Source organism: Caretta caretta, chromosome 1 (genome assembly GCF_965140235.1).
Source record: "Caretta caretta isolate rCarCar2 chromosome 1, rCarCar1.hap1, whole genome shotgun sequence".
In the NCBI taxonomy this organism is placed as follows: Eukaryota; Metazoa; Chordata; order Testudines; family Cheloniidae; genus Caretta; species Caretta caretta.
This window is the reverse complement of record NC_134206.1, coordinates 143,890,469-143,915,814: the sequence shown is the minus strand read 5'-3', so window position 1 is coordinate 143,915,814 and position 25,346 is coordinate 143,890,469. Positions and strand designations below refer to the sequence as shown.

The following is a 25,346-nucleotide window of genomic DNA, read 5'->3' as shown; positions in this document are numbered from 1 at the left end:
TTTGTTGCTTGCAGTTTTTGTTTATGCTGTAAGTGCTTTTCTCTGACAGAAATTTTCCCAGCTTTCTAACTCACAAAAAAGAATTTCAAAATGTGAAAGTAAGGCCCAGTTCTGCAGTCACTGTACATTCATAACTCCATTGAATTCCGTGAACTCAAATATAGTGAACTCTGGGATATTTAGGTTTGCAACAAATGCAGGACTGAGCCCGTATGCAGCTTGAAAATCTTCAGTCATTCATGAGTTTGTAAGAGTACTTCAGTAACTTATGGCCTTAAAAACAATGCAAAGACCCAAAATAAGAGATTAAATCAGTACTTCATCACAATTGACACTTTTTTGCATCATGTTGCCCTTTTGCTGTGTATAGATTAAAGAGCATGTACTGGAGGAATTTTTATAACCAGGAAAAAGCAGCTGCTGCCTACAGACAGTTGTTGGTTTTCCTTCATCTTGTTTTGATAGCTGTATTCGTAACTGGCACCACAGATGAAAGGAGTGTCTTTTATTTTTACTCTGGTAAGTTTGCACTTCTTGCAGCTTTCTAATGATGATCCCCACATATCTGCAGCATTCTATGTTAAGAGGAAGCAGAATATTTTGCTAATGAAGTATAAGCTGTTCTGAAGCAAATTACTAGTTTGTCTAAATATTTGGGAGATAATATTTCAAAAGCTAGACAAGAGTACAAAGGTTTATACCTTCAGTGCCTGTGAAGATTTTGGAGGAGTATAGCACATTCATTGCCAGGTCTCTGGGTGTTTGCTTTTTATCTTTTATTACTGCCCGTATCGCCATCAAATGCAGATAAAAATCTTATTTCTCTCAATGCAGCATGCCAACTAGCAACTTGTTTATATCTAAAATTTGACCTCCTTAAACTAGTTTAACATGGTGGCCAAACAGGCTAAGTATGTGTTTCTTCTTTTTAAGACAACTTGTCCAAAGACAGCCTGCATCTCAGATCCAGTTGTCTGACTAGAAAACTTATTTGCGACCATTCTTTTCTGTATTCAAAGTGAATCGAGTTTTAAAATAATTGTATTGTCTGTAAATACAGTGTATGGATATGACTTCCTGCTGGGCTCAGTTATTGGTTCTTTTTAGTCCATTTTCCTATTCTAAATGGTAACAAGGTGTTTATCTTTAACCACACACTGACGTGGGGTATGTTGTACGGTGAAGCCTTCTCTTAGCATAAACAGTAAAGCTTAATGGTGCATTGTAATGAAGGTCTGAGAAGGATCCATGCTAAGGGTGACGGAGAGTATGGAATGCTACAGCTGCTTCTTACCATTTGAAAATTCAACTTGATTTTAAGGCAGGAGGAAGATTCCTGTGTGTTGTGCATTATTTTCTCTTTCAAGAATACGCGGTGAGTTCATTAGAAACTTGTAGATAGGCAGACAAGCTGTTGATCTGACCCTGCATCTAAAAATCCTCGTTATTTTGATTTGAGTGGCAGATCTGATAGCAGTCAGAAAAGGAGAACTGGTCTGTCTTATGTACTCCACAGAGAAGAAGTTGCTCCTCATTGCAGTTTGGATGAAACATGCACACAATTTTGTTATCCACAATCCTCCAAAAGTAGGGTGTGGTTTGTGTGCATAAAATGTACAATATAGTCTAAGAGCAGTGGCTCTCAACCTTTCCAGACTGCTGTACCCCTTTCAGGAGTCTGATTTGTCTTGCATACCCCAAGTTTCACCTTATTTAAAAACTATTTGCTTACAAAATCAGACATAAAAATGTCATAGCACACTATTACTGAAAAATTGCTTACTTTCTCTTTTTACCATATAATAAAATCAACTGGAATATAAATATTGTACTTACATTTCAGTGTATAGTATATGGAGCAGTATAAACAAGCTGTCTGTATGAAAATTTAGTTTGTACTGACTTCACTAGTGCTTTTTATGTATCCTGTTATAAAACTTGGCAAATATCTAGATGAGTTGATGTTCCCCCGGAAGATCTCAGCGTACCTTCAAGGTTAGGCATGCCCCTGGTTGAGAAACACTGCTCTAGAGCCTGAGTCTGATTCAGAGCTTGACTGTGCTAACTGCTGGGACTCCATTGTGCTAGCTGCTGTACGAAACCATAAGATACAGTCTATACCCTGAAGAGCTTCCAGTCTAAAAATTGTATTTAGTAAGTGTCTAAGCAAGCAGAATGTCCTTTTTTTTTTTTGTTCTTTGCCATCTGAAAGAAGGCCAATATGAGGTCGTTTTTCATTTTCAACCTTAGGCTGAAGACAGGGGCAGCGGGTGTAATAGGCCGGGGAGGCTAAAGCCTCCCCAAACAGGATGTACCGTACCTCCTTCTGAAGAAGTGCCGCTGGCCTTTTGGAGCACCACCGCCGAAAGGGTGCCCAGGCCATGGCCCCTCCCATGCTCTCCCTCAAGGCCCCGCTCCCACATCCCACTCTTCCCAGGTGGCCCCCTGCCACTCTTGTTTCTCTGTCGCTTTCCATACGGCCCCCGCTGCTCGCACCCTGAGAGGCAGAGAGGTGCGGGCAAAGAGGCCTTTGGGGGCGGAGAGAGGCGTGGGAGGGGGCATTCTCTGGGGGGACAGGACATAGGCAGGGCCTCAGGTGGAGGAGGCTGAGTGGGGAAGGGCCTCAGGGCAACTCCATTTTGGTGGGACATAGCCAAAACTGTGAGCGTGACTGGTTCCTTTGTACTTTAGGAGCTTACTAACAGACGCTTTTCAGAGAACTGTACATAATCTTGCTGCCATTTGTGATAATGATGGACAGACAAAAGTAATCAGAAGGGAGCTACTTATGTTGATTCCTGTTGTTGGAGCAAAGCTGTGAAATATAAAATGATCAAATGATGGCAAAATCAATAGGGAAAATATTACTAATCTTTCTAAAATGGTATTACAAAGACTAAAATCTATTTTAAAAATAGCAAAATCTGAAATGCATATAATGCAGTGTACTAGAGTTTCAAAACCCGCAAATTGCTTACATTTCAGAATTGCTTAAGGTTATTTTAAAATTCACCTCTCTTTATACTTTGTTCCAACCACTGTATCACAGTAAACCATTTTTATGGGGATTTTTTGTTGTCATCCTTTTTATGGTGTGTTTTTAGTGAAGCTGTACATTCCATACTTGAGCAGCATGAATGTTTTGTAAAACAGTCCCAGTTAAGGGGCTTGGTGGATTATGGAACCATTTATATTGTAATAAGAATAAACCTGTCTCAGATGGTTCTTAAACTGATTTGCTCTTCTAACCTCTTGTTTTAAAGGTCATTGGTTCAAGGTTGTATGACTGGAGTCTGCAAGGATATGTAGCTGTAGAATCTCTCTGGAAGGATAGTCCTAAAAAGAAGAAATCTGGGAAAAAAGCAAGTGACAAGGTAAGAAGTCAAAGGGATTTAATTTCCAAAATAGAGGATAATTTAAAGGCACAACATTGATGGTTGGGGTAGAGGATGATAGATTGAGACTTGAATTGCTCTGTTTATAAACCAAAAAAAAAAAGTTGATCTTATGGCTCTGAAGACAAAAAAAGATACTTTCTCTCTAAGTACTGGGAATATCTTAAACTAGTTTCAATCTAGGCTTCCCAGAAATTTTGTTAGGAATTTTTTTTCTCCACCACTAAGATATAATCAGCTAAGGGTACTAAGAAAGAAGAGGGGAGTGTTGTGAATGAATGATTCTGATCCTGCCATGTCTGCAGATGCAAACTTTTATTTTTTAATAAACAGGTTTTAAGATCTGAACCTTAAGAAAAAATTTACCAATTGCTTCAAAGGATTTTGTCTACTTCAAAGTAACATTAAAATTGTTAAATTTCATTAGTAGTAACTCATTGGAAAAGTAAAATAGAACCCCTTATCAAACTGCTTTTCTCAATTTTGCTTTTTTGGGGGGGAGGGGGTAAATATTTATGAAAATTGAGGTAGCTTTGTTGTCACCCTGGTAGGCAATGCAGCAGCATAATGACCTCCTCTTGCACTGTTTTACTAGACTCTGGACACTCCTATCATCCAGGCCTTAAAACAAATAGTACTTTGTAGAGGTAAATAGCTTATATGTGTTTAGAGAGAGAAATATACTATTTTATTTAATATCTTTGGACAAGTTACCTAAATTCTGATGATAAATTCTCACAAGTTTGATTCTTTCAGAGGTAGTCATCTTCTGAATCTGTGCCCTGTCACAGTGCTGTCAACACGGTATTACTGAAGGTATAATCTTTCAAATACCAATTTATTAAAATATTTTGGCACTTTTTGTAAGAGCCAACATGTTGACCCAGGGTCCTGGCTAAAATCCAATTGAGTGATTATTCATTGTAACCTACCTAACATTCATTTGTACTTTCAGTTCAATAAAGCATACGTCCCTTCTGCCCTGTTTTATGTTGTTCAAAGATCATGGCTTCCTGCCACAGATATGGCTGGATTTTGATGATGAAGCAGGCTGTTTGGATAAATGTATTTTGTGTAGAGTATGGCAAGCATTTCGGGATCTTAATGTCATTCACAATACATTACCAGCATTAATAAAGATTATTAAATGTCTATATGTTTACTATTTTGTGTTCCTTTGAATTAAATCACATTTTTCTTTCTTTCTTTTCCCCCTTCTGTCCTGAATCAAACACCAATAGCAGTGTCAGATTTCCTTCCACCAAGAGGAGTGAAGCCTATGTTCCAGCCCTGCTATGGTTCATTTCACATTCCCATCCACTCATAACTCATGCATGTCCCTTCTTTCTCCAATTCTCACTCCCATCTCAGCAGGCTAACTTCTCTGCTCCATCAGTCCAAGTACAGGGTGGTTGGACTTCAAGGTATTAAGGTTCCAAAACCCCTAAATTACTTCAATCTCCGCACTGCTTAGTTGGCCTTTGTTCCTTGCATGTTTCCAGCCACCCAGTTGGTAGTTTGGTACTAGCATCTCTCAAAAGATTTGTTCTGGCCTCTGGCCAGATGATGTGCAGTTGCAGTATGTATGGTCGTCTATAAGAAGAGGTGCGAGAGGCTTTATGATTTAAGGGAAAATAGTAATATTTTGAACAAAGAGGTGGCTTGGCAAACTTAGAACTCTGTTCTGATTGGCTTTGTGTTGGGATCAGTTGTAATGATGGAGAACACTTCCTCCCATGTCTGGGGGTTAGCTACTGCACACCAGTAATTATCTTAGTAATACATTGCATGACTTATGAAACTGATGTACTTGAAGAGAGGAAGGATGGTCTGGTGCAGGGGTTCCCAAACTGTGGGACATGACGCAGAGATCACCAGGGGGCTGTGAGATAAGGGGGGAGAAAATGCAAGAAAGCTTAAGCAGACAGCTGGGCAGCACCGTCTGCTCCCCAAGCAATAGAGTGCTCTTGCGGCAGCATCATGCCTTTTATGGCCAGCAGAAGGTCCCAAGCTCCATGTGGTGGATGCAGGACCATCACAGTGAGATTGGGAAAGGTTGGGGATTCCCTACCCTTCCAGCATGCGGGGTGGAGGTCCAAATAAAATGATCTGGCAGGTTGAATGTGGCCCGCGGGCCTTCAATTGTCTCTCCTTTTTGTTTAGTCTGGTAGTTGGTGTCCCTGTGCAAGTGCACCAAGCTCACAGTGGTTAATCTGGGCCTGGCTACCCACCCATAGTTTTCAAAGTAGACTGTTTAAGATGGAGTGTTTGTTTGCGCAAAGCCAGCATGAATACTAAGTACCAGGAGAGTTGCATTAACAGATATGAGCGCAAAGGGGGTCTCGGCATGAAGAAGTTTGGGACTCACTGGTGTAGTGGTTAGCCTGGGACTTGGAGACATAGGTTCAGTTTCCTGCTCCCCTACAGACTTCCTGGGTGACTTTTGACAAATCAGTCTGTCTTGTGCCTCAGCGCTCAATGCAGATAAATACTACTTTACTACGTCATGGGGTGTTGAAGAGAACTACGCTGAAAGAAAAATGTGAGGTGCTTAGATGAATCAGTAGTGTGTGTGTGTGTGGGGAGGAGGGGGGCATGTAAATACCATAGACAGATATTTAGAAAAAGGGGTGGGGGGACACCAAGGGATGGATGAGGATGGGGCAGGGGCAGATTCACGTTTTTAGAATGACCGTATAACTTACAGTGAGCAATTGCAAAGTCACACTGAAGTAAGGTCTCTGATTCAGACTTAGGCCTCATCTACACCTAAATCTTAAGGCAGCCTACCTACATCATTCAGGAATTTTTCACGCCGCTGAGAGATGTTGTTAAGCTGATCTAAGCCCCAGTATAGACACCACTAAGTCAACGGAAGAATTTGTCTGTCGACCTAGCTACCACCTCTCAAGAGGTTGGATTTACAATACAGTGACAGAAACGTTCCTTTTGTCACTGTAGCAACTGTCTGTACTGCAGTGCTGCAGCAGTGTAACTGCAGCTGTGCCACTGTAGGGCTTGTAAAGTAGATCTAGCCTTACACGCGGCATAATTTTCCTTGGTTTTGAAGCACTGTTAAGACTCCTAACAGCACAACAGTGTTGAAGCTGTATCTTTGAGGCTCATAATCACAGCAGAAAGTTAAGCTGGTAAGGATTTGTGGGAAAACCCCTTCTGAAGGACATAAGTACATAAAGAGTTTTTTAAAAAAAGGCTCCTCCTGTTTGCAGCATTCAGATGTGCCCACAGAGTTTAATTTTGTAATATAAACTGAAGGATTTCAAGAAACTCCTGACCCTAAATCAGAGAAAAATGTGGAGAAATGTGAAGAAGGAAGTGAAACCAACAAGTCAGCATGCAGCATTAGCACAAGGGAACAGAGAGCCACAGCTCAGCAGAGCCACAGAAGAATGACTGACTTATCTTTTTGCACCAAAATTGTGGCCGTGCCTTTTCTGTGATTGAGTCAAACATAAATTGCAACAGAAACTGGATTGTGCTAAAAATGAAAGCTGTGTGTATCTGATCATTTGCATTGATTTGTTAAGAAATGTGGACCTTTTAATGAGTGGTTACTTTATGAGAGAATGTTTAATTTGTATTTTACATCCTGCCTCAAGTTTATGTAGAGGGCTTCCTGTTAAGCATCTTAATGCTTTGCTTGGGTTCTTCTAGTTAATAGAAATTTCAATTACCCTTCATACAGACTAGTGAACTGTAACAGCTTTGTGTCTATCTTGTATGGCCCACAGAACAGATTAAACAAATTGTGACAGCTGAGAAGTGTATGCAGACAGTTTAGTGAAGCACGCTGTCTGTAAAAAGCCAAATCAGTTATTTCCAGGGAGAAGTTTACTTAGAATTATGTGCAGGGGAGAGAGTCTGTGGTGTCAGATCACCGTTTTGATTTTACTGGCCATTTAAAGAAATACAGGTTCAGATGCATAACGTAAAGCTACTGTGCCTTTGAAAAGATTCATGGACAATTCCATCTGTAGACTTGAGTCTTACATTCCTAGCCCCTGAGCTGCTCTGCCTCTTCTAAATATCTGTCTATGGAACTTAAAACACACACACACACACACACACACGAATTAACACCAACAGCTGTATTATAGGATTGCCGTCCATCTCATATTTTGCAGATTAACCCCAGTTAAAAAGCTAGTCTTGCAAGACTAACAAAGTATTGTGAAAATTATTGTGAGACAGAAGATATAGCAACATGACAAACTAAATTAGGGTGGGTATGATGTGATGCACTGACCCTTTAAGACTGAGGAAGGAGTTCTCTGGGGCCATGATCTATTCCAGGAGTTTTATTGCAAAGAGACCCAGGAAATGAAGCAGCCATTAATAGAGAGGAGGTAGTCCCAGTGGCAGTTTGTGGCTTAAGGAGGTCCAAGGCTGTCTGTCTGTCTGGGACCAGAGTCTTGAAGTGTAGGTGCAGCAAAGCTCCCTTCTCTCTCAGCCATCTGGAGGGAGTTCATGGAGGAGTCTTAGGAAGGGCTGCTGCAATGTGTATGGGGTATACTGGGAATGGGGATTGGTTAATAAACAGGCTCCTTCTCTGAGGGCAAGAGAGCTGGAGCTGTTGTCAATCTCTCCCGTGTTAATTTGGGTGGCACCTTCAGATGACTGGGGACAGCCTGGAACCCCAGCATAAATGCCTGGGAGGAGTAGTTTTAACTTTATTACAAGTCTGGTTATCTTATTTCTTTGGACTTTGTCACCAGACCCCTAAAGGGTTGGGCTCTCTGGAGGCAGAAACTCACCCCAGATACGGGTCTGTATTACTTTTTAAACAGTCAGCGGGCATGGCCTTTAGTGAGTGTTTGTCTGGGGGGGCTGGAAGCAGAAGGAGCAGCAGCCCAAGTATGTACTACACATATAAAGAAATACTTTCCAACTGGAAAATGCCTCCCTGCAGACATATACACTTTGTGAAGAAACTAGGGAAGCTGGTCTGGGGAAAATAGCAAGAGCCTGTTAATAACTCTGCAAAAGGAAGCTAAAGCTTTCTCTTTGTACCCACCAAAATATACTTTCCCTTCAAAATCTGGCAGGAGTACACATGGATTTTAGAGCACTTTGAAATATTTGTTCTTAACCCAGATGCTTTTTTCTCAGGGTAAAATTTGCAGAATGCAGGTGGAGAGTGACTAATGTGCACAACATATATTCTCAGAAAGTTACTGACAGCAGTACTCAAACTTGCAGTATCTGGGTGCTACTTGGGTTCAATGCTCACAGCATGTCTACTTGAGTCACTCAGGCCTGGTTTACCGTACAGCATTAGGTTACCTTAAAGCAGCTTACGGACACCTAATTATGTCAGTGTGTGCACAACAGCCTTGCTCCCGTAAATGTAAGTGCCGTAATACACCAACATAACTCCACCTCCACGAGAGGCATAGATTTTATGTAGGTGTAGTTTGGGCCATGCAGGGTCCCTGTAGACACTGTTACTTGCATCTATTGGCTGTCATTCTTGTCAATTTCACGGCTCTGCTGGAGCTGTGAGTGAAATTGACAAGAAAGCTGGCTCCTGACTCCCCAGCCCACCTGCTGCCCAGTCTCTGCTCCAAACCAGGCTGCCGCCCAGGCTCCTCACTCCCCGCAGAGAGCTAGTCTGCGCCCCTGGGCTCTCTGCTCCCTGCCAGGAGCCTGGCAGCTGACCAGACTCTGGACACGGCTCTCTCTTCTGGGAACCCAGCTGTCCCCCTGGTGTGTCAGCTTCCAGCTCCCCACTGGGAACATGGCTGTGCCCATCATGGAGCTCTGCGCTTGGTGTCCAGCCTCATTCCAGGAGGGGAGCTGAGAGGCTGAGCAGGGAGAGGCTGCTGGTGGGGCACTGGGCTACCAGCAGGGAGCTACATGAGGAGCTGAGTGTTCTGGCTCTCAGCCCCCCACACTGCCCCTCTTTAGTCGGTGGGAAGTGCTCCTTGTGAGGACGTGCACCACTGACAGAAGGAGAGCAGTGTTGTTATGAACCACTGCAGCAATTACTGTGGTGGCTGTAAGTCAACGTAACATAGGTCCACTTAAGTTTATAGTGCAGACATAGTCTGACTGGCAACAGAGCCCCTGTCCTGCTACATGTATGTAAATTCCTTCCTCCTGTTCATCAACTTGGCTCAAGTCACATTGTAAATCCAACTTGTGCTTCAAAAGTCTTTTTAAAATATTGTTTCCCCAAAGCAGCAAGGAAAGCCTGTCACTAGCTGAGATCAAACCCCAGTTGGGGATATTAGTTTGGGGATGATCAGATCCATAGTCTGAACCACAGGTGTATGCAAAAAAAAAAAAGTTATAAAAAACCCCACAAAATTTGATATTACTTCTTTTTAAGGTAGCTGTATTTCAGGAACTCCTTTTGGAGCAGAGGCTGAACAATTTGCAAGACAATCTGAATAAGCGTATGGATTTTAGAATGCTTAAAAACAGATTGAGCCTTGTATTAACATCAAGTAAAGTAATGTAAGAAGATGGATTTGAACTTTATTTTATTTTTCTTTTGATTTAGGAAAATACATTACAATATATGCACCTTAGCACTCTGTCATCACTGAAAATGACATAATTTGTCAATATTATTCAATCAGCTCCATCCCTTTACAACAACTGAGAGTCTCAATAAGATACCGCCCCATATCCCACAATACCTCAAACTCCACCCTGTGCCACCTGTATTCTAGCAACACCTTGCATGCAGCATGCCCTAAATGTTAGTAAAATTGGACTATTTTGAGCCTTAAATGAGTAAAGTCATGGACATCAGTCTGCCAGCTTTACCCTCTTGTTAGTGAAGGTATTCTAACTCGAGGGCTGCTACAGTCTATAGCTGCAGCAGTGTTGCACAGGGGGAGAGGCAGTCTCTCAAGTAGGCACATCCAAGTATCATATAGAATTTAATAGGTTAGAATAAACACCATCAGTTCTATTTGGAAGCCAGTTGGTAACCAGTACTGATCCCAAAGCACAGATGCCATGCTCTTGATTAGATGCTCTATATATTAAGTAGGCCGGTAGTTGCAGCTGTTTCAACTTGAGTATTCGTAACGCTTCGCTCCAAATACTTCATATTACAATAGTTGAAGTGTTAAAGGCATGGATTATGGTATCTACTCTGCTAAACAGAGTTGTGAGTCCAGCCAGACCTCCAAGTTATAAATGTAGGAAGGAAACAAATGGTGAACCTATAGGTGCAAGAATCAAGTCTGATATAACCCCCATGAGCAGATGAGGTTTTCTCAGTATAGATGCTGGATTGCAACGGGGATTGGCCGTCGGTAACAGGCTTCTAGGGAGGATAGCAGGAAAGTCATGGGTTCCTGTGACTTTTGCTTCTGTCTGAACTGTAATGCTATGAACAAATTTTTAGAAAAGGCAGCCCACTCTTGGATGTGTAGTATTATTCTGATAGCTGGCTGTGGTGCTTCTCTCGCTTTCTGTATAGAAGGAAAATATGCACACAAGTGATTCTAATAATTTATATCTATTTCTTCTGTGTAATTGATTTTTAAAAATTGTTTTTAATTGATTGAGTGATGGTTAATGTCTGTCTTCCTTAGGTATTAGCATCTGGGGTATAAAATGTCCTGAGACCTACTTTTAATTGCTAACTCAAATATTGAAGGTTTAAAGCAAATATATTCTGTGCAGTCATTTTCTGTTCAGTGTTCTCTTGACATTCAAATGGTGCTTTTCATCCCAAAGGATCGCAAAGCACTTTAATTCTTTTACTTTTGTACACACTGTAGGGAACACAGCGTCAGCCCCTTTAAGGTCAAAACATGGCAGATGTTTAACAATGCATAACAACACTACCCACAGTTTAGGGTAGAAAGTGAAAAGTATAGTATCTGACTGAAACTGTAGGGGGAATTTAGGTAGCCAGAATGGAATGATCTGTACTGGCACTGGGAGTAACGCTCCTACTCTTGCAAAAAGTGGCTAAGTGGCCGAGGTTCCTAAATCCCATTTTCAAAAGCAGCTTGGAAATTTGAGCCTAAATTTCATATAAGTCAAAGAGTCAAAAGATGACACTTCCATCAGCACAATGCCCCTAAATAGCAGACTGGGGCCATTGATGCAAGGCAGAATTCTACATATTGGGTCAACACCACCATTTTCTGCAGTATCTGGTTGGTTGCAGGAACTCTGCCATTCAAGTTCTAACCTGTCCTGACCTTTGCTAGCTTTTTGAGGCTCACAGCATATGGTAATATTTGTTACTTTGATTTAATCCTGAAGATAACGTAAATCTAAGTAGATAATACTGTCATATACAGTATTAAAAAAAAAAAAATCCATGAATATATCTGATGTAAAGGGGAGTGAATGAGCACATGTTAAGGACTCCATTGATTAATCAGCCTGTGCTTTCACAGAACACTTTTTTTGTCTCCTCTGGTACTCGAAAAGTGTATCTTGTGCACAGTTGTTGCTCATATACAGATCCACTTTGGGAGAGCTAATGTAGTGTTATGGCATTTCCGTCTAGTAAGAGATCAGATATCTGCTAAAACCCTTTGGTTGGTATGACGTCAACAGATTTTTCCAAGAGTTTCGTTTTTTCTTTTGTGGAAAAAGAAATTGGCCTAAATTCTGTTTGTTTTGGCATTTAAAAAAACAAAACAAATGAGGGGAGGAACCCAGTGTCAGAGCCCTCAATAAGTAATTTATTTTTAGTTCATTTACTGAGGAGTGAGCAGTGGTTGAGATCTGTCCTGACATCAGTCACATTTGGAAACTGAAATTATTCACCCACCCCTGAGGAAACATTTCACATTTTAGAGTGTAGTAATTTACAAGGTTTATTTTTATGTTCTTTATGGATGTGTTTTCAGGTGAGTGGGGTCATCAGATTTCATTTAAATATGTAAAGAATGTGACTGCTGTCAGAACAGGAGGCTTTTTTTTTTTAGAGAAGGAGAGGTCTTTAAAATATAAAATAAAAAAATCCCCAAATGCACGTCTTTAAATAAAGAAAATAAAAACCTGAGACCATTGGACTAAGCTTCAATACTTAAATTTTATAAGTGTATTTGTATGAAACTCCAAACATTTTGAGAGACATGGTAGGAAGAAATTCTGCAAAGCAGTTTAGGGGACGGGGGAGAAGAAAAAAGAAAAGCCCTAGTTGTTTGAAATAAGTTAGTGTCTGATCCAAATCAAGAGGACCATGCGTGAGGGAAACCTTGCAAGATTGGGATCCACTCCTGCAATCACATCCGTACTGATCATATTGACATATCTATCGTGGCTTAAATGAGGTTCTGCATAAGGATCCAGCCACGTGGATGAATGAGGACTTATCGGATTGTAATCTTTTTAAGGCAGGGATTTTTGTGTCTCTGTAAAAGTTAATGCATCCCAAAAGGGCTATTGAAGTGATTATACAAACATAATTGTTTATTAAATGTTGACAGCATGCTTGGTGATGTAAAAAGTAAAAGAAAATGTGGTTCCTCATTCCTAGAATTTATTTGTGAACTCCCGTTACAGTTTAACTGTATTGTGAAATTTTAATTTGTGTGTCAAACCTTCGCTCCAAATAATTTGTTGCTCAGAATTGTATTTAGGTGAGGTTAGTGAAATATTCTTTATTGCTATAGAGAGAAAATTAAATTAAATTTCAACCCCATGCTACAGTAGCACACTTCTATTTGGAAGTGTTTTGGAATTGCATAAGATGGGGTTGTTAAAACCAGATGTAAACAGGCTAAATCCACTTGGAAGCAGATATAGCAGAGCTTCATACCACAGAGAAGTCCAAAAGGGTTTAACTAGGAGTAATGGAATAAATAAAGCAAAAGCTTAATGTCAGAACACTTGTTCAGGTAGTAAGGTCTGACTGTGGAATAGTCTCTCAGTGGAAGTTATGGAAATATTCTTAGTGAAACCCATTTAAAACTAGATTTGAATATACGCTGTAGGGAACATTCTTGCATTGGCAGGGAGGCTGAAAAGATGCTCTAATAAGCCTTTCTTCAGTCTTTAATTTCTGTTCACTGCAGAGGTAGCGTGAGAACACACTTCCAAAGGGTATAGTGTAAAAGGGGTCTATTGTATAAGTCAACACGGAATTCTAAGAATGCAAAATGGTATCTACATCTGTGGGAAATTTTCTACTTCTGTAATTAGTGCAGACAAAAATGAATCAGTTAAAGCATCTTTTACTGAACTACTGTTCTTCCATTACTTAGTGTTAAACCAAACACAGGATGACTTAAATCTAGAAATATTTTGGGAACAATTTTGCGTGTGAGGCAGGAGAGAGAAAGTGAACGTTAGATTCATTGACCATTTCGTTTTGCAAGAAGTGATTGTTCTTTGGGTTTGCGTCAATGTGGATCCCAATGTAGGTGCACATGAGACTGGGGTTTTTTTTGAATAGCAGTGTTCCTGCCGTGTGCTCCCATGTGAGGGTATAAAGAGTGGGGTGACTGTGACACTCCCTAAGTTCCCTCTTATCACCCATACTGGTGAGATGGAATCTAGTTGGTGTGCAACCGCTAGACTTTAGGTTTGGCCAAACTTCTTAAAAATTTTCTGAAACTCTTCAGAACTACTTTTTCCTGTATTTTGATCATTCTAATCTGTTCTAGTGCTTGTTGAACCAAAAGCAGCTAAGCAGACCCCTCTGTACAGCCCTCATCCCATACAGACCGTCCCCCGTACAGGGACTTAGAATCGGTGGACTCAAAACCTGCAGGCATCTAGCAAGTCTAGACTGTCCTGTGATGAACTAATTCTTCTGAAAGATGGTCACAGCATATACCTATTCTGCTTGGGAGAGTCCCACATCACAGGCAAGGGCTCAGTCTTCCTCTGCTTCTCTGCAAGAACCTGCAATTTGAAAGACGTGAGGCTGAAGCTCCCATCTTCGGGAGCAATCTGTGGTTCTTCTGTGTCAGGATCCTGACCAGGGCTGTTGAGAATAGGGGTCAGAGCAGGGTCAAATTTGAGGCTGAGAGGAGCATAGGAGTTCATAGTCAAGTTCCAAGCCAGGGTCGATACCAAGGATCAGAGTCCAAGTCAACTTTCAGGGTCTGAGTCAGGAGGTGAGGTCCAAATCGAGGTGAGGTTCAAGCCAGGAGTTCGAGAACATGGAGCAAGAGTGGTCAGGAAAGCTACAGGAGATCTGTGCTGTTGGCTGGACACTTTCTGGAACATCCCTTGAGTTTATAGAAAGTCAGGAGCCAGGGGGCTGCTGTCCGTCAGACCCCTTGAAGTGGGGCTTCCTTTTGTCTGTGTCCTCAGCGGGTCATGGGTAGTGGAGCGCAAGCTGATTGTGGCTCACACTGAGTGGCTGCATGGAGATGTCTTCTGCCTAGCAGCTCTTCAGGCCTGGGTTCAAGACCTAGAATATAAGGACAATTGGATCTGATTCCACTTTAAATCTCAAAGACCTCTTTTATGCTCAAGCTTGCATCTTCTAGTGTTCCATCTGTTAGGCAGGTGATTCCAAAAACCTCTGCAGAGAAACCAGATGCAGCATCAGCATTGGCATCAGTACCGCTCCTGGCACCAAAGCTGTCAACATCTCAGAAATGGAAGCAGGGTGCTGAAAGAGCCTTTCTCAGACACGGAGACATGAGCTTGATGTCTTCTCACAGAGAGACAGGAGGCTGTTGGGTGGCAATTCAACCAAGTCCTGCAGGACTTGAAGATGGATGGAAAGGAGCAGACTTCACTGGGCCTGGCATCAGAAACACTCCCCATGGATGTTGACTGTAGCACTGACAGGATGGACTCGGGATGCACCAGAGCCACTCTCGGCACCACCTGCACTCATAGTGCCTTACCAATCAATGCCAACTGTACTCCTCACAATACCCAGGACATGCCTTTTTGCTGGTGTCCAGCAGGGACCCATCTCTGCTGGTGTCTGGTGCCACCAAGAGACCCTGAGGGGCTTTACAGATCTCAACCACTAGAATACCAGGATTGGCGCTGGTCTGGCCTTCAACCTGCCACCCTATCTGTACACATGGAATGCTACTGTGGCATTGTTGGGGCTGTAGGAGGCCCACCAATCCCCCAGCTGGTGCGGAAGAGGAGGAGCCCCGCCCCCCTATCCCAAGGCTTTGTTAGCGAGATCTCAGTCACTGGAATACAGAGAGGAGCAAGATCTAAAGCTTTCACTTTCTGAGGACCTCTACTCGTCATCCATGGACAAGGTGGTAGCCTCTTCAGTGTACAATTTCAAGGCCTTTCAGGAGTTTGGTGCAGATTGCAGTCACCTTGCTTTCTCTACAGCTCTCTGGCAAAGCTCCCTCATGAAGGGAGAGAGGAGCTGAAAGATATCATAAAAGGACATTTTTTTCACCCAACGCATAGTCAACCTGTGGAATTCCTTGCCAGAGAATGTTGTGAAAGCCAAGACTATAACAGGGTTCAAAAAAGAACTAGATAAATTTATGGAGGATATGTCCATCAATGGCCATTAGCCAGAATGGACAGGGATGGTGTCCCTAGTCTCTGTTTGCCAGAAGCTGGGAATGAGTGATGGGATGGATCACTTGATGATTACCTGTTCTGTTCATTCCCCTCTGGGGCACTGGGCAACGGCCACTGTTGAAAGACAGGATACTGGGCTAGATGGACCTTTTGGTCTGACCCAGTATGGCCGTTCTTATGTAAGGAAGGTCAACTGGTGGCCAAGATGGCCTTTCAGGCAGCAATAGATGCCTTGGACACTGCAGCCAGGTCTGTGGCCACCACAATGATTATGCAGAGCGTGTCATGGCTCCTAGTTTCGAGCATCCCTTGCAAGGCACAAGCCATAATTAAGGACTTGGCCTTCCAGGGTTTGGAAATGTTCACTGAAAGGAGTGACAGCACCCTATGTTTGCTGAGAGAGTCTAAAATGACTTTACACTCCTATGCTTCCCCACATTACTGAAAGTTGTACCGCCCTCAACCATTTCACCAGCAGAGACAACGTACTCCATCTTACCACCGACAAATAGAGTTCCATACCAAGAAACATCTGATGTAGAACAAGGGGCAACCACCTTCCTCAATCTTTGCCCCACACTCTGCCAAGATTTGTCAGCAGAGTAGATGAGACATTTGAGAGCTGCATCAGAACTAGTCCATGGAGCACGACATTCGGAAGTCATCTTGCTCCTTTCCACCGTGCCTGGACCTCAGACAGATACGTGCTGGACATCAATGCCCATGACTACTCCATCCAGTTCCGCTGACTGCCCCCTTCCATGTTCTCTTTGGGGACCCTTCTCACGAGAGCCTATTTTGAACGGAAGTGGCCTTGTTGCTTTGTTTAGGAGCCATAGAGGAATTTCCTCAGGGGAAGAGGCTTCTATTCCTGGTATTTCTTTATTCTAAAGAAGAATGGGTTTTTATCTTATCCTAGACTGAGAAGGCTCAACAAATATATATGCTATCTCCAGTTCAAGTAGTCATGCTTGCCGCCATCTTTCCATTGCTCCAAGCTCAAGGCTGGTTTGTGGCTGTGAACTTGCAGGATAAACACTGCCATCCATCTGGCCCACAGGAAGTACCCAAGGTTCACAGTAGAGTCCAACCTTTATTAGTACAGGATTCTGCCCTTTGGACTCTCTACAGCACCGAGAGATTTTACCAAGTGCCTGGCCATAATGGTGACACATCTAAGGAAACGGGGAATCCATGTCAACCTATACCTAGACACTTGGCTGATTGGGGCATGTTCCAGGAGGAAATTGTAACAGCCCTAGACCATACCCTTCCCTGTTCTACTTGGGGACTCCTGGTGGACTACGAGAAGTGTCTCTCGCACTTGCGCAGATGATATAGGTCATAGGCTCTCTACTTGACTCCAGTTTGGGAAAAGTTTTCCTGCTAGAGTACAGGTTCTGGTTCCTTCAGTCAGTAGTGCAGGACACATGGACGTGATCAATGATATTGTGTACTGGGGCTCCTTGGCTATGTTCCACATGCAAGTATGTGCTGCTGCTTATCAGACTTCACCTGCAGCCTCTACAATGATGGCTGAGGGTTGTCTACTCCCTATCCAGCCATCATGCGGACAAACAAGTCATGATCTCGCCCCAAGTCCTGTGGGAGCTCATGTTCAGTGGCTCTAGTCACCATGCAAGAAAGGGAGTGCCCTTCTCAGTCCTCTCTCCGACGATGACCTTGGACACAGATGCATCAGAGACAGGCTGGGGTGCACACCTGAACCACTTCAAAATGTGGTCTCAGGATGATATTGAACTCCATGTGAACATTTTGGAACTGAGGGCTGTAGCTTTTCTTCCTGTCTTCCAGAACTCGGCAGTGCAGATCCTGAGGGGCTACATGTTGTTGATGTGCTATATAAGCAAACAAGTAGGGGCTTGATCATCTTCCTCCCCCCCCCCCCCCCCCAAGACAATTGGGTTTTGGGAATAGTGCTATCAGTATAGAGTGACCCGTTAGCGCTGCACCTACCAGGGGGCAGCAACAACACAACAGACTTTTCTGAACAAGAATGTGGTAGCCAGCCATGAGTGTCCACTGCAAAAATCCATCCTGGACCTGATATTTCACCAGTGGGGGACTCCCATTTTAGATGTATTCCCACACTTATTATCGATCAGCGTGGACTTATGCTCCAAAAGGAGGTGTGAGCTTCAGCTCCCTTCTGGATGCCTTTCTACTCTGGTGTTCTTGAGGACTCCTAAATGCCTTGTCACCGATCCCCCTAATCCTCAAGATAATATCCAAGATCATATATAATCCTACAGTCTTCATGATAGTTCCCTACTGGCTGAGGCAGCTCATTCTGTCAGATATCCAGTCAGCCTCTCATATGTCTTCCCACCTGTCTGGGCATGCTATCACAGAACCAGGGTCAAATATTGCAACCAGACCCATAATCGCTGGACATGTTGGCTGGATTAGCAGGACCGGGAAATTATTTTACAAAGGTAGGAACCTTCCACCAGGAAAACTGTTCCTCGAAATGGAAAAGATTTCCCATAGACAGCCCAGAACTATGTGAATTCAGTAGAGGCTCTGACAATAAAGATTCTGGACTATGTACTTCTCCTGATACAGGCAGGTCTACTGTCGAGCTCCCTTAAAATCCATCTTGCAGTAGTATCGGCGTCTTATGCCCCAGTACGGGCTCATTCAGTCTTGTGTGCCTCAAGGGTCTTCTTCATACCTACCCTCCATTTAGAGACCCGACTCCCATATGAGAGCTTAATGTTGTTCTCCTACGTGTATGGAGCCTCCATTCAAACGATTAGCAGAGTGTTCATTAAACCAACTCACCATCAAAACCCTCTTTCTTGTAATCATCATATCACCGTGGAGAGTCAGTGAACTGTAACTTTTTATGGCTGGATCACCAGATACATCCTTCCACAAGGACAAAGTGGTAATGAAACCACACTTTAAGTTCATCCCTAAAGTGGTCTTGGAATTGCACCTGAGCTGGTCTATTACCTTACCAGTCTTCTTCTTGAAGCTACACTCTTCGCCCAGAGAAAAGAAGCTTTATACTCTTGATATTTTCAGGGTCTTACTTTATGACATCAACAGGACCAAGCATGGGCAGTGGGTATAATAGGCCAGGGGAGGCTGAGCCTCCTCTGGCACTGCTGCAGCTACCAGACCCCCAGTTGCGGGGTTTGGGGGGAAGTTTTTGCTTTATTATGCTCATGCAGGTTCTGGGATGGCTGAGGAGGTGGTATGTGCTATTCAGCTTCCTGGTTTCATCAGTAATCTCTCTAGACTCCAGGAAGCGGAGTAGCAAATACCGCCTCCTCAGCCGCCCCGGAACCTGCATGGGCCATATCTAAAGCTTCTTTGCGAGAGTGAGACACTTTTCCCCAGGGCAGCTTGGGGTCTGGAGAGGGGAGGCGCGGCTGTGGCTCTGGCTGGCCCGGGGCGCCTCCAGCCATCGGGGGGGCACTTGTGGCTCTGGCTGTGGGGTGAGGGGGTCGAGGGAGGAAGGGGCGGAGCCGGGGGCTAGCCTCCCCAAAGGGGGGCTCCACCCATCACCCCTGGGACCAAGCCTTTCAGATTTTCTCTGTGCTTCTTGGTGGCCATATACAGCACATTGAAAGGCCAAGCTATCTCATCCCAGAGAATCTCAAAGGGGATCGCACAGTGTATTTCCACCTGCTGTTAGTTGGCTGGTGAGCTGCTCCCACTGAACCTCAAGGCACACTTCACTAGGACATAAGCAACATCCGTGGTCTGCTTCAGCAAAGTGCTGATCTCCAAGATCTGTCCGGCAGCCATGTGGAGCAGCCCATTGGCTTTTATTATACTCTTGGCATGGCAACCAGAGCATATGCTAAGTTCGAAAGAGCTGTTGTTCTTCAGTCAGCCATTTGATTGATACTCCTTACTCACATGTCCGGAGAGAATACTGCTTGCCAGCCACCTACAGGGAGAACAAGACTGACACATACCCAGAGAGGGAGATGAGCATTAACAAAGGTTATGCAGATATGATTGAATTACACGTAGTCACTTTTAAGAATAGAGCTGCACTTTAATGTTTCCATTAATGTATTCGTAATTACTGTAGCTAACTCCTGACGATTCCAAAAGTAGGCTGAGTGACTGATTCATAGACATTATTTCAAACTTTGACTACAACAATAAAAATGAATTTATGTGCCCTGCAGTACCTCTGGTTCTTTGAGGTGTAGTAGTCAGTGTGGATCCCATGGCCTGCCCTCTGTCCCTGCTTTTTGGAGACCTCAGCAACACAGGCTTTGACTTGTGAGGGAACTGAAGGAAAGTTGTGGACACCTGGCCCTTTATGCCTTTGGTTGAAGGGATACAGACGCATGCACTGACTGACATTAGCATTCAAAAAACCCAGCCTTGTTCACGTGGGGCGCGTGCACACCTATAGTGGGATCCACACTGATTACATCATCTTGAAGAGCCACAGTTACTGTGTAGGGTAAGTAACTGTTCTTTTTAGCTCTTGAAGAGGGTTTCTGTTCTGGCAGAATTGCTTACCGTGGGTTGGGCTTCATTTTAAATAGTGTGTTTTCTTTTTAAGCCTGAAGCCGACAATGACATGCCAGTGGAGGTACACGTCAATTCAGGTGAAGAAAGAACCATGAAGTAGAATGCGCCATCACTTCCCATCAAACAGGTAAGGGATAAGGATTGGTCACAATTGTTTCTCAAAACAGTCTAGGCAAATGAAGGCAGTATTGTCCAGTGCTCAGACCAGGAGACGTGGAAGTGATGTGAGTTCTAATTCAGGTTTTGCTACTGACTCACTAGTGGGCAATGACCACTCTAGCCTTCAGAGCCTTCACATGACCACTCTAGCCTTCAGTTTCCACATTCCTGGAATGAGGGTGATAGTCAACCTTTTTAAAACAGGTTAAGATCACAGGACAAAAAATGCTATGTAACTGAAGAGTATTACTACTGTTTATTGTTAATAATGTAGATTAATCTGTGGCATGAATGAGGTTTGCATTAAACTCTGCTGCCCCTATATTTTATTTGATAAGATAGTGGACCTGTTTAAAATATACATATCATAGTTATATAGCCAGCTAATTTTTTTAAGTGCTGCTTTGAAGTTTGCAAATACAGTATAGAAATGTTTGGTTTGGTTTTGTCTGCAAGATTGACAATGTGGTTGACAGATGCATTGTCAGTTCTCTGGGCTTCCCTCCCAGTACACTCATCTCTACCATTTTAATCTGTGTTATACAGAAGAATGATTCTACTCTAGAAAGTGACTATAAAAGTGATATTGTGGGTTTGTGTTTGTTTCTCAAAGACTTCTGTATCAAATAAGCTCAGTTTACAAGCAAAATGTTCCTCCCCCACCTCAACTGCCAGCCCTGTAAACTCCATCTAGGTTTGAAAAACAGGTTGAGGTCATTGAATTTCATGAGTCATCGGCACTAACAAAGGTTCTGCAGTTATGACTGAATGCACACATCTCTTGAATAACAATGCCTCATTTTTACATAGTCACTTTTAAGAGCAGAGTTGCACTTTAATGTTTCCATTAATGTATTCGTAATTACTGTAGCTAACTCCTGACCATTCCAAAAGTAGACTGAGTGACTGATTCATAGACATTATTTCAAACTTTAACTACAACAATAAAAATGTATTTACCTTTTTCAATCTAGCTACCTAAAATAGAAATAAACACAAGAAAGAGGAGAAAAGGTTTGTCTTGAGTTAGAGGCATGAGGGAAAACAGAAAGGAAGAGGATGTGTAATTAAAGTATTTTTCACTGTGAATTAGGAAGGATCTAAATGCTACAAAAATGTTAATATTGTCTTCTGTATATAAAGATGAGTCTGCAAGTGTCAGGTTAATCAGAAACATTAAATTGTCCTTCCAATACCACTAGATATTTTATGTACAAATAGACCTATTTTAAGATGTTTTTATTTCACCTTTTGAGAACTTTCCTAAATTATTTGTCTCTAAGCAAAGGGAGGGGGGAATCATACTCTTAACGTTCACTTTACACATTTATATTTTTCAAAGCTCTGTTCCCAAAATTTATCAGTCCCAGTACTGGACTCACATTATGCAAATAAGTTTGAACAACATCTCCAGTGCAAGCTGGTGTCTAAAGTCCTGATTTGTGAAGTGTCTCTGGTGTCCATTTTACCATATCTATTTACTTAACTCTTTTAAACATTTAATTCTTTAAATATGTTTGAATGGTTAAAAGAGGGAAGTGTAGCCCTTGAAATACCACTTACTTTTCCACAAGTTGTCTGTAGAGAAGCTACAATGAACTTTTTATACATTGAGCCACTTAAAAACCTCAGTCCTTGGCCTGAGGGAACCAGATGGTGAAAGCTCAATTCTGTGTCTGTTGTCAGCTGTGCTGAGGAATGGCTGGTGATTTGTGATCACTGCTTAGATTAGAGTCCATAGACTTTTCTTGAGTCAGGGCATTTTGTTAGATTTGGGTAATCCCAGTGTTGGAGATCAGTACTGTAATTTTTTAACAAGACACATTTTTTTTCTACTTACACTGCTTAGGATATATGCTTAAATATGTCAGATTGTGCTTTTTTCTTTTTATTTCATTCTCCTTTTAAGTCACTTGCAATACTAATATTTGATTCTGGCTACTAAAATAGGGCAAAATTAGGCCCGCCGACAGGGAGGGGCAAAGGGGTAATTGCCCAGGGACCTGGACGATTTAAAAGGGCACCCCCCACCCTGGCTGCCGCTGCTGGGGTAGCAATGGTGGTGGCCAGGAGCCCCGGCCCTTTTAATCGCCTGGGCGGGCAGCAGGGCCTGCGCTGCAGAAGCAGCGGGCTGGGGAAGTCGGTGGCTGCCCCATGCCGCCCCTGCAAGGAAATGCCTCCCCTCTGCTGCAGGCACCAGCAAGGGGCAAGGAGGACTGGGTGGGATCCTGAGGGGGTGGGACCGCTCTGTGTTCCCAAGCTTCAGCTGTTCTGCCCCCTAGGACTGTGCTGGGAGAGGGGATTCCTGCTCTGTGCTGACTCAGCAGGGCTGGTGAGTGCGGCCGGGGGTCAAGGCATGGAGGAGTGGGTCTGGGGGAGAGAGGGGGTGGGGGGCGCTGGGCAGTGAGGAAGGTTTGTGTGTTTTGGAGTGCTAGACGGGGTTTGTTGGGGGTTGCTGGGCAGGTGGGCAGCCTGTGTGTATTGGGGCACTAGGCAGTGCGGGGGTCTGTGTGGAGTGCTGTGTAGTTGTAGTGGAGGGGCTGTGGGGAAGGGCATTGGGTCATGCAGGGTTGGGGCAATCTGTGTGTGTTGGGGTGCTGGGCATTTGCGGTAGGGCTGTGGGCAGGGGGGAGTTCTGGACAGGGATGGTGGTGTGCAGGGCGCTGGGCAGTTGTGGTGGGGCTGTGGGTGGGGGAGGCTGGGCATAGCAAGTTGGGGGGTGTTGGGTGGGGGGGCTGAATGGCACGGCATGGGCCCGCCCCGCTCCCCCCCCCAAGGGGAAGGGGCACACTTGCAGCACAGGGCTGGGCGGGCCAGTGGGAGTCTGGTGGGTGCCAGTCAGTAAACAGTGCTCTTGCACTCGGCTGGACAGAGCGGGGCCACCCCATCCATGCCATGCCCCATTGCCCCTGGCCAGCCCCTCGCTCTGGGTACTGACCTCCCCGTGCCATGCTTCATTGCCCTCATGGGGCCCACAAATATGTTTGGCACCAGGCCCACAAAAAGTTAATCCAGTCCTGGCTCCTAGGCGCACACGGGGTGGTACCGGTGGTGGCAAAGGCAGTCAGGCGGGCACATCCCTTTCTAGAGGGCTCATTGACTGTTCTGCCCTGGGGCCCGGAATTGCTGTCCGCAGGCCTGGGCAAAATCCTGCCCTCACTCATCTGAACTTGCTATAGGACAGGTCTTTGGGTTATGCTGTTAGGACAGAATGACTTTGCAGTGATGCTGTGGAGACCCCCTTTAGCAATGTTTCCCAAATGGTGGGTTTTGAGAAGAGTCTTGGTGCCCCAAAGGCACCCCCAAATCCCACAATTTCACTTCCCCTAGGCACCAGGAAATGTCAGTGTGGAGGAAGCAGACAGGGGCAAAAAGTGGATAGTCAGCAGCCTGGTAGCAATCGTGGCTAGATGGGGAGAGGAAAGGTGGCGGGGGCTGTAGGAGGGGGCAGGGCTGGGAGAGGACAGCATGGGGGCTGGTAGGAGCTGAGCAGTGGGGTTGGGCTGAGACAGGGAGGGAGGAGTAGGGGGCTGGAGAAGGGGAATTGGGGAGGGGGTATAGTGGTGGATCCCCAAAATTAATGTTTACTGTTGGTTCTTCATCTATCTAATTTTGTTAACTTTAATGCAGTTACTCTAGGTTTACACGAGTGTAAATCAGATTAGAATCAGGTCCTGTATATTTAACAGGCATGAAAAGTTGCTCAGTGGTAAAATGTATTGGTTACGCAAATTCAAGTTGGGATGTATTGTTGGAGAGTGCTCTCCCCACTCCTTATGTTCCCCAGTCACAACATACCCCAGCCAGAGGAGTGAAGTTCTCTGTGGCTTATGTGATAGTTACAGTATGAGCTTCTTGCAGCAGGGTCTTGTTGTGTGGGTTTGTACAGCACCTAGCACAATGAGTTCTACTGTAATACAAATAAGTAAATCACTGCACTACAAAGATATCTATATTTATTAGAATGTGCCTTGAGCAATTGTTGATTAAATTGCAAACCAAAATAAGTATGGTTTTTAATTGCAAATCAGCAGTGGCAAAAAATAAGCCTACGGTATTAATTTTATTTCCTTCCCTCCTTTGGACACAGGTGCATAGAAGATTTAGACAAGATCAACATTTTTCTATATATACACAGAGAGAGAGAGAGAGAGAGAGAGAGAGAGAGGAAGATGACTGAAGAATCTGTTTTGATTCCAAGTATAGTTAACCTGTGTTCTGCCTCAGGAAAGACTGACTTTGCACTATCTGGTACTCTGGGATGGATTCTCTGTGAATGGACGCTGCCTAGAATTTGTCAGCTGGAAACTTTTAGGCCTCAGTCCTGCAACAGCATCCGGAGAGCTTTAAGGGTCTGCCCATGCAGATCCTACTGAAGGATCTGCACCGCAAGTAGCAAGTCTCAAAACTCCTCAATCTCTTGTTACTATTTATATACATAATTAAAATTCAAATTAAATAAATGTGTCATGCTTTTTTTCCTTTCTCTTCTCACATTCTTTAAATGAACTTAATCTTATCTGATATTTGCACCGTTTCTGAAGAGGAGTAAATTAGAGTGATTCTCAGGGCCAACTAACGTTTATTTTTTTAAACGGAGGGGGGAAAAGCATAAGTAGCATGTCAGTGGTGTTAACATTGGTTAACAGATTATCAATGAAAACAATTACAATGACCCTCTGTTTTGTCTGAGTCTTCCCCTTTTTTTATACAAATCTTCTGCCTCATCTGTTCCAGTGGGAGTTATATAATGGAGCATCTGTGAGTTCCTTTCTAGTAGATGGATGGGAATGGAGT

The 25,346-nt window shown here is 43.7% G+C and overlaps 1 protein-coding gene across 4 annotated transcripts in view; it reads left to right on the top strand.

Annotated features, from left to right (window-relative positions):
- Positions 1-25,012, top strand: part of APOO (apolipoprotein O) — a 71,056-nt gene extending 46,044 nt beyond the window's left edge. For all 4 annotated transcript variants that reach the window (XM_048863181.2, XM_048863162.2, XM_048863171.2 and 1 more), the window contains 3 exons: positions 3,264-3,374; positions 20,422-20,517; positions 24,640-25,012. In XM_048863181.2, coding sequence (XP_048719138.1) covers positions 3,264-3,374; positions 20,422-20,490 — 180 coding nt within the window. In that variant the 3' untranslated portion in view covers positions 20,491-20,517; positions 24,640-25,012. The remainder of the gene's footprint in view (positions 1-3,263; positions 3,375-20,421; positions 20,518-24,639) is intronic.
- The last annotated feature ends 334 nt before the right edge of the window (positions 25,013-25,346 follow it).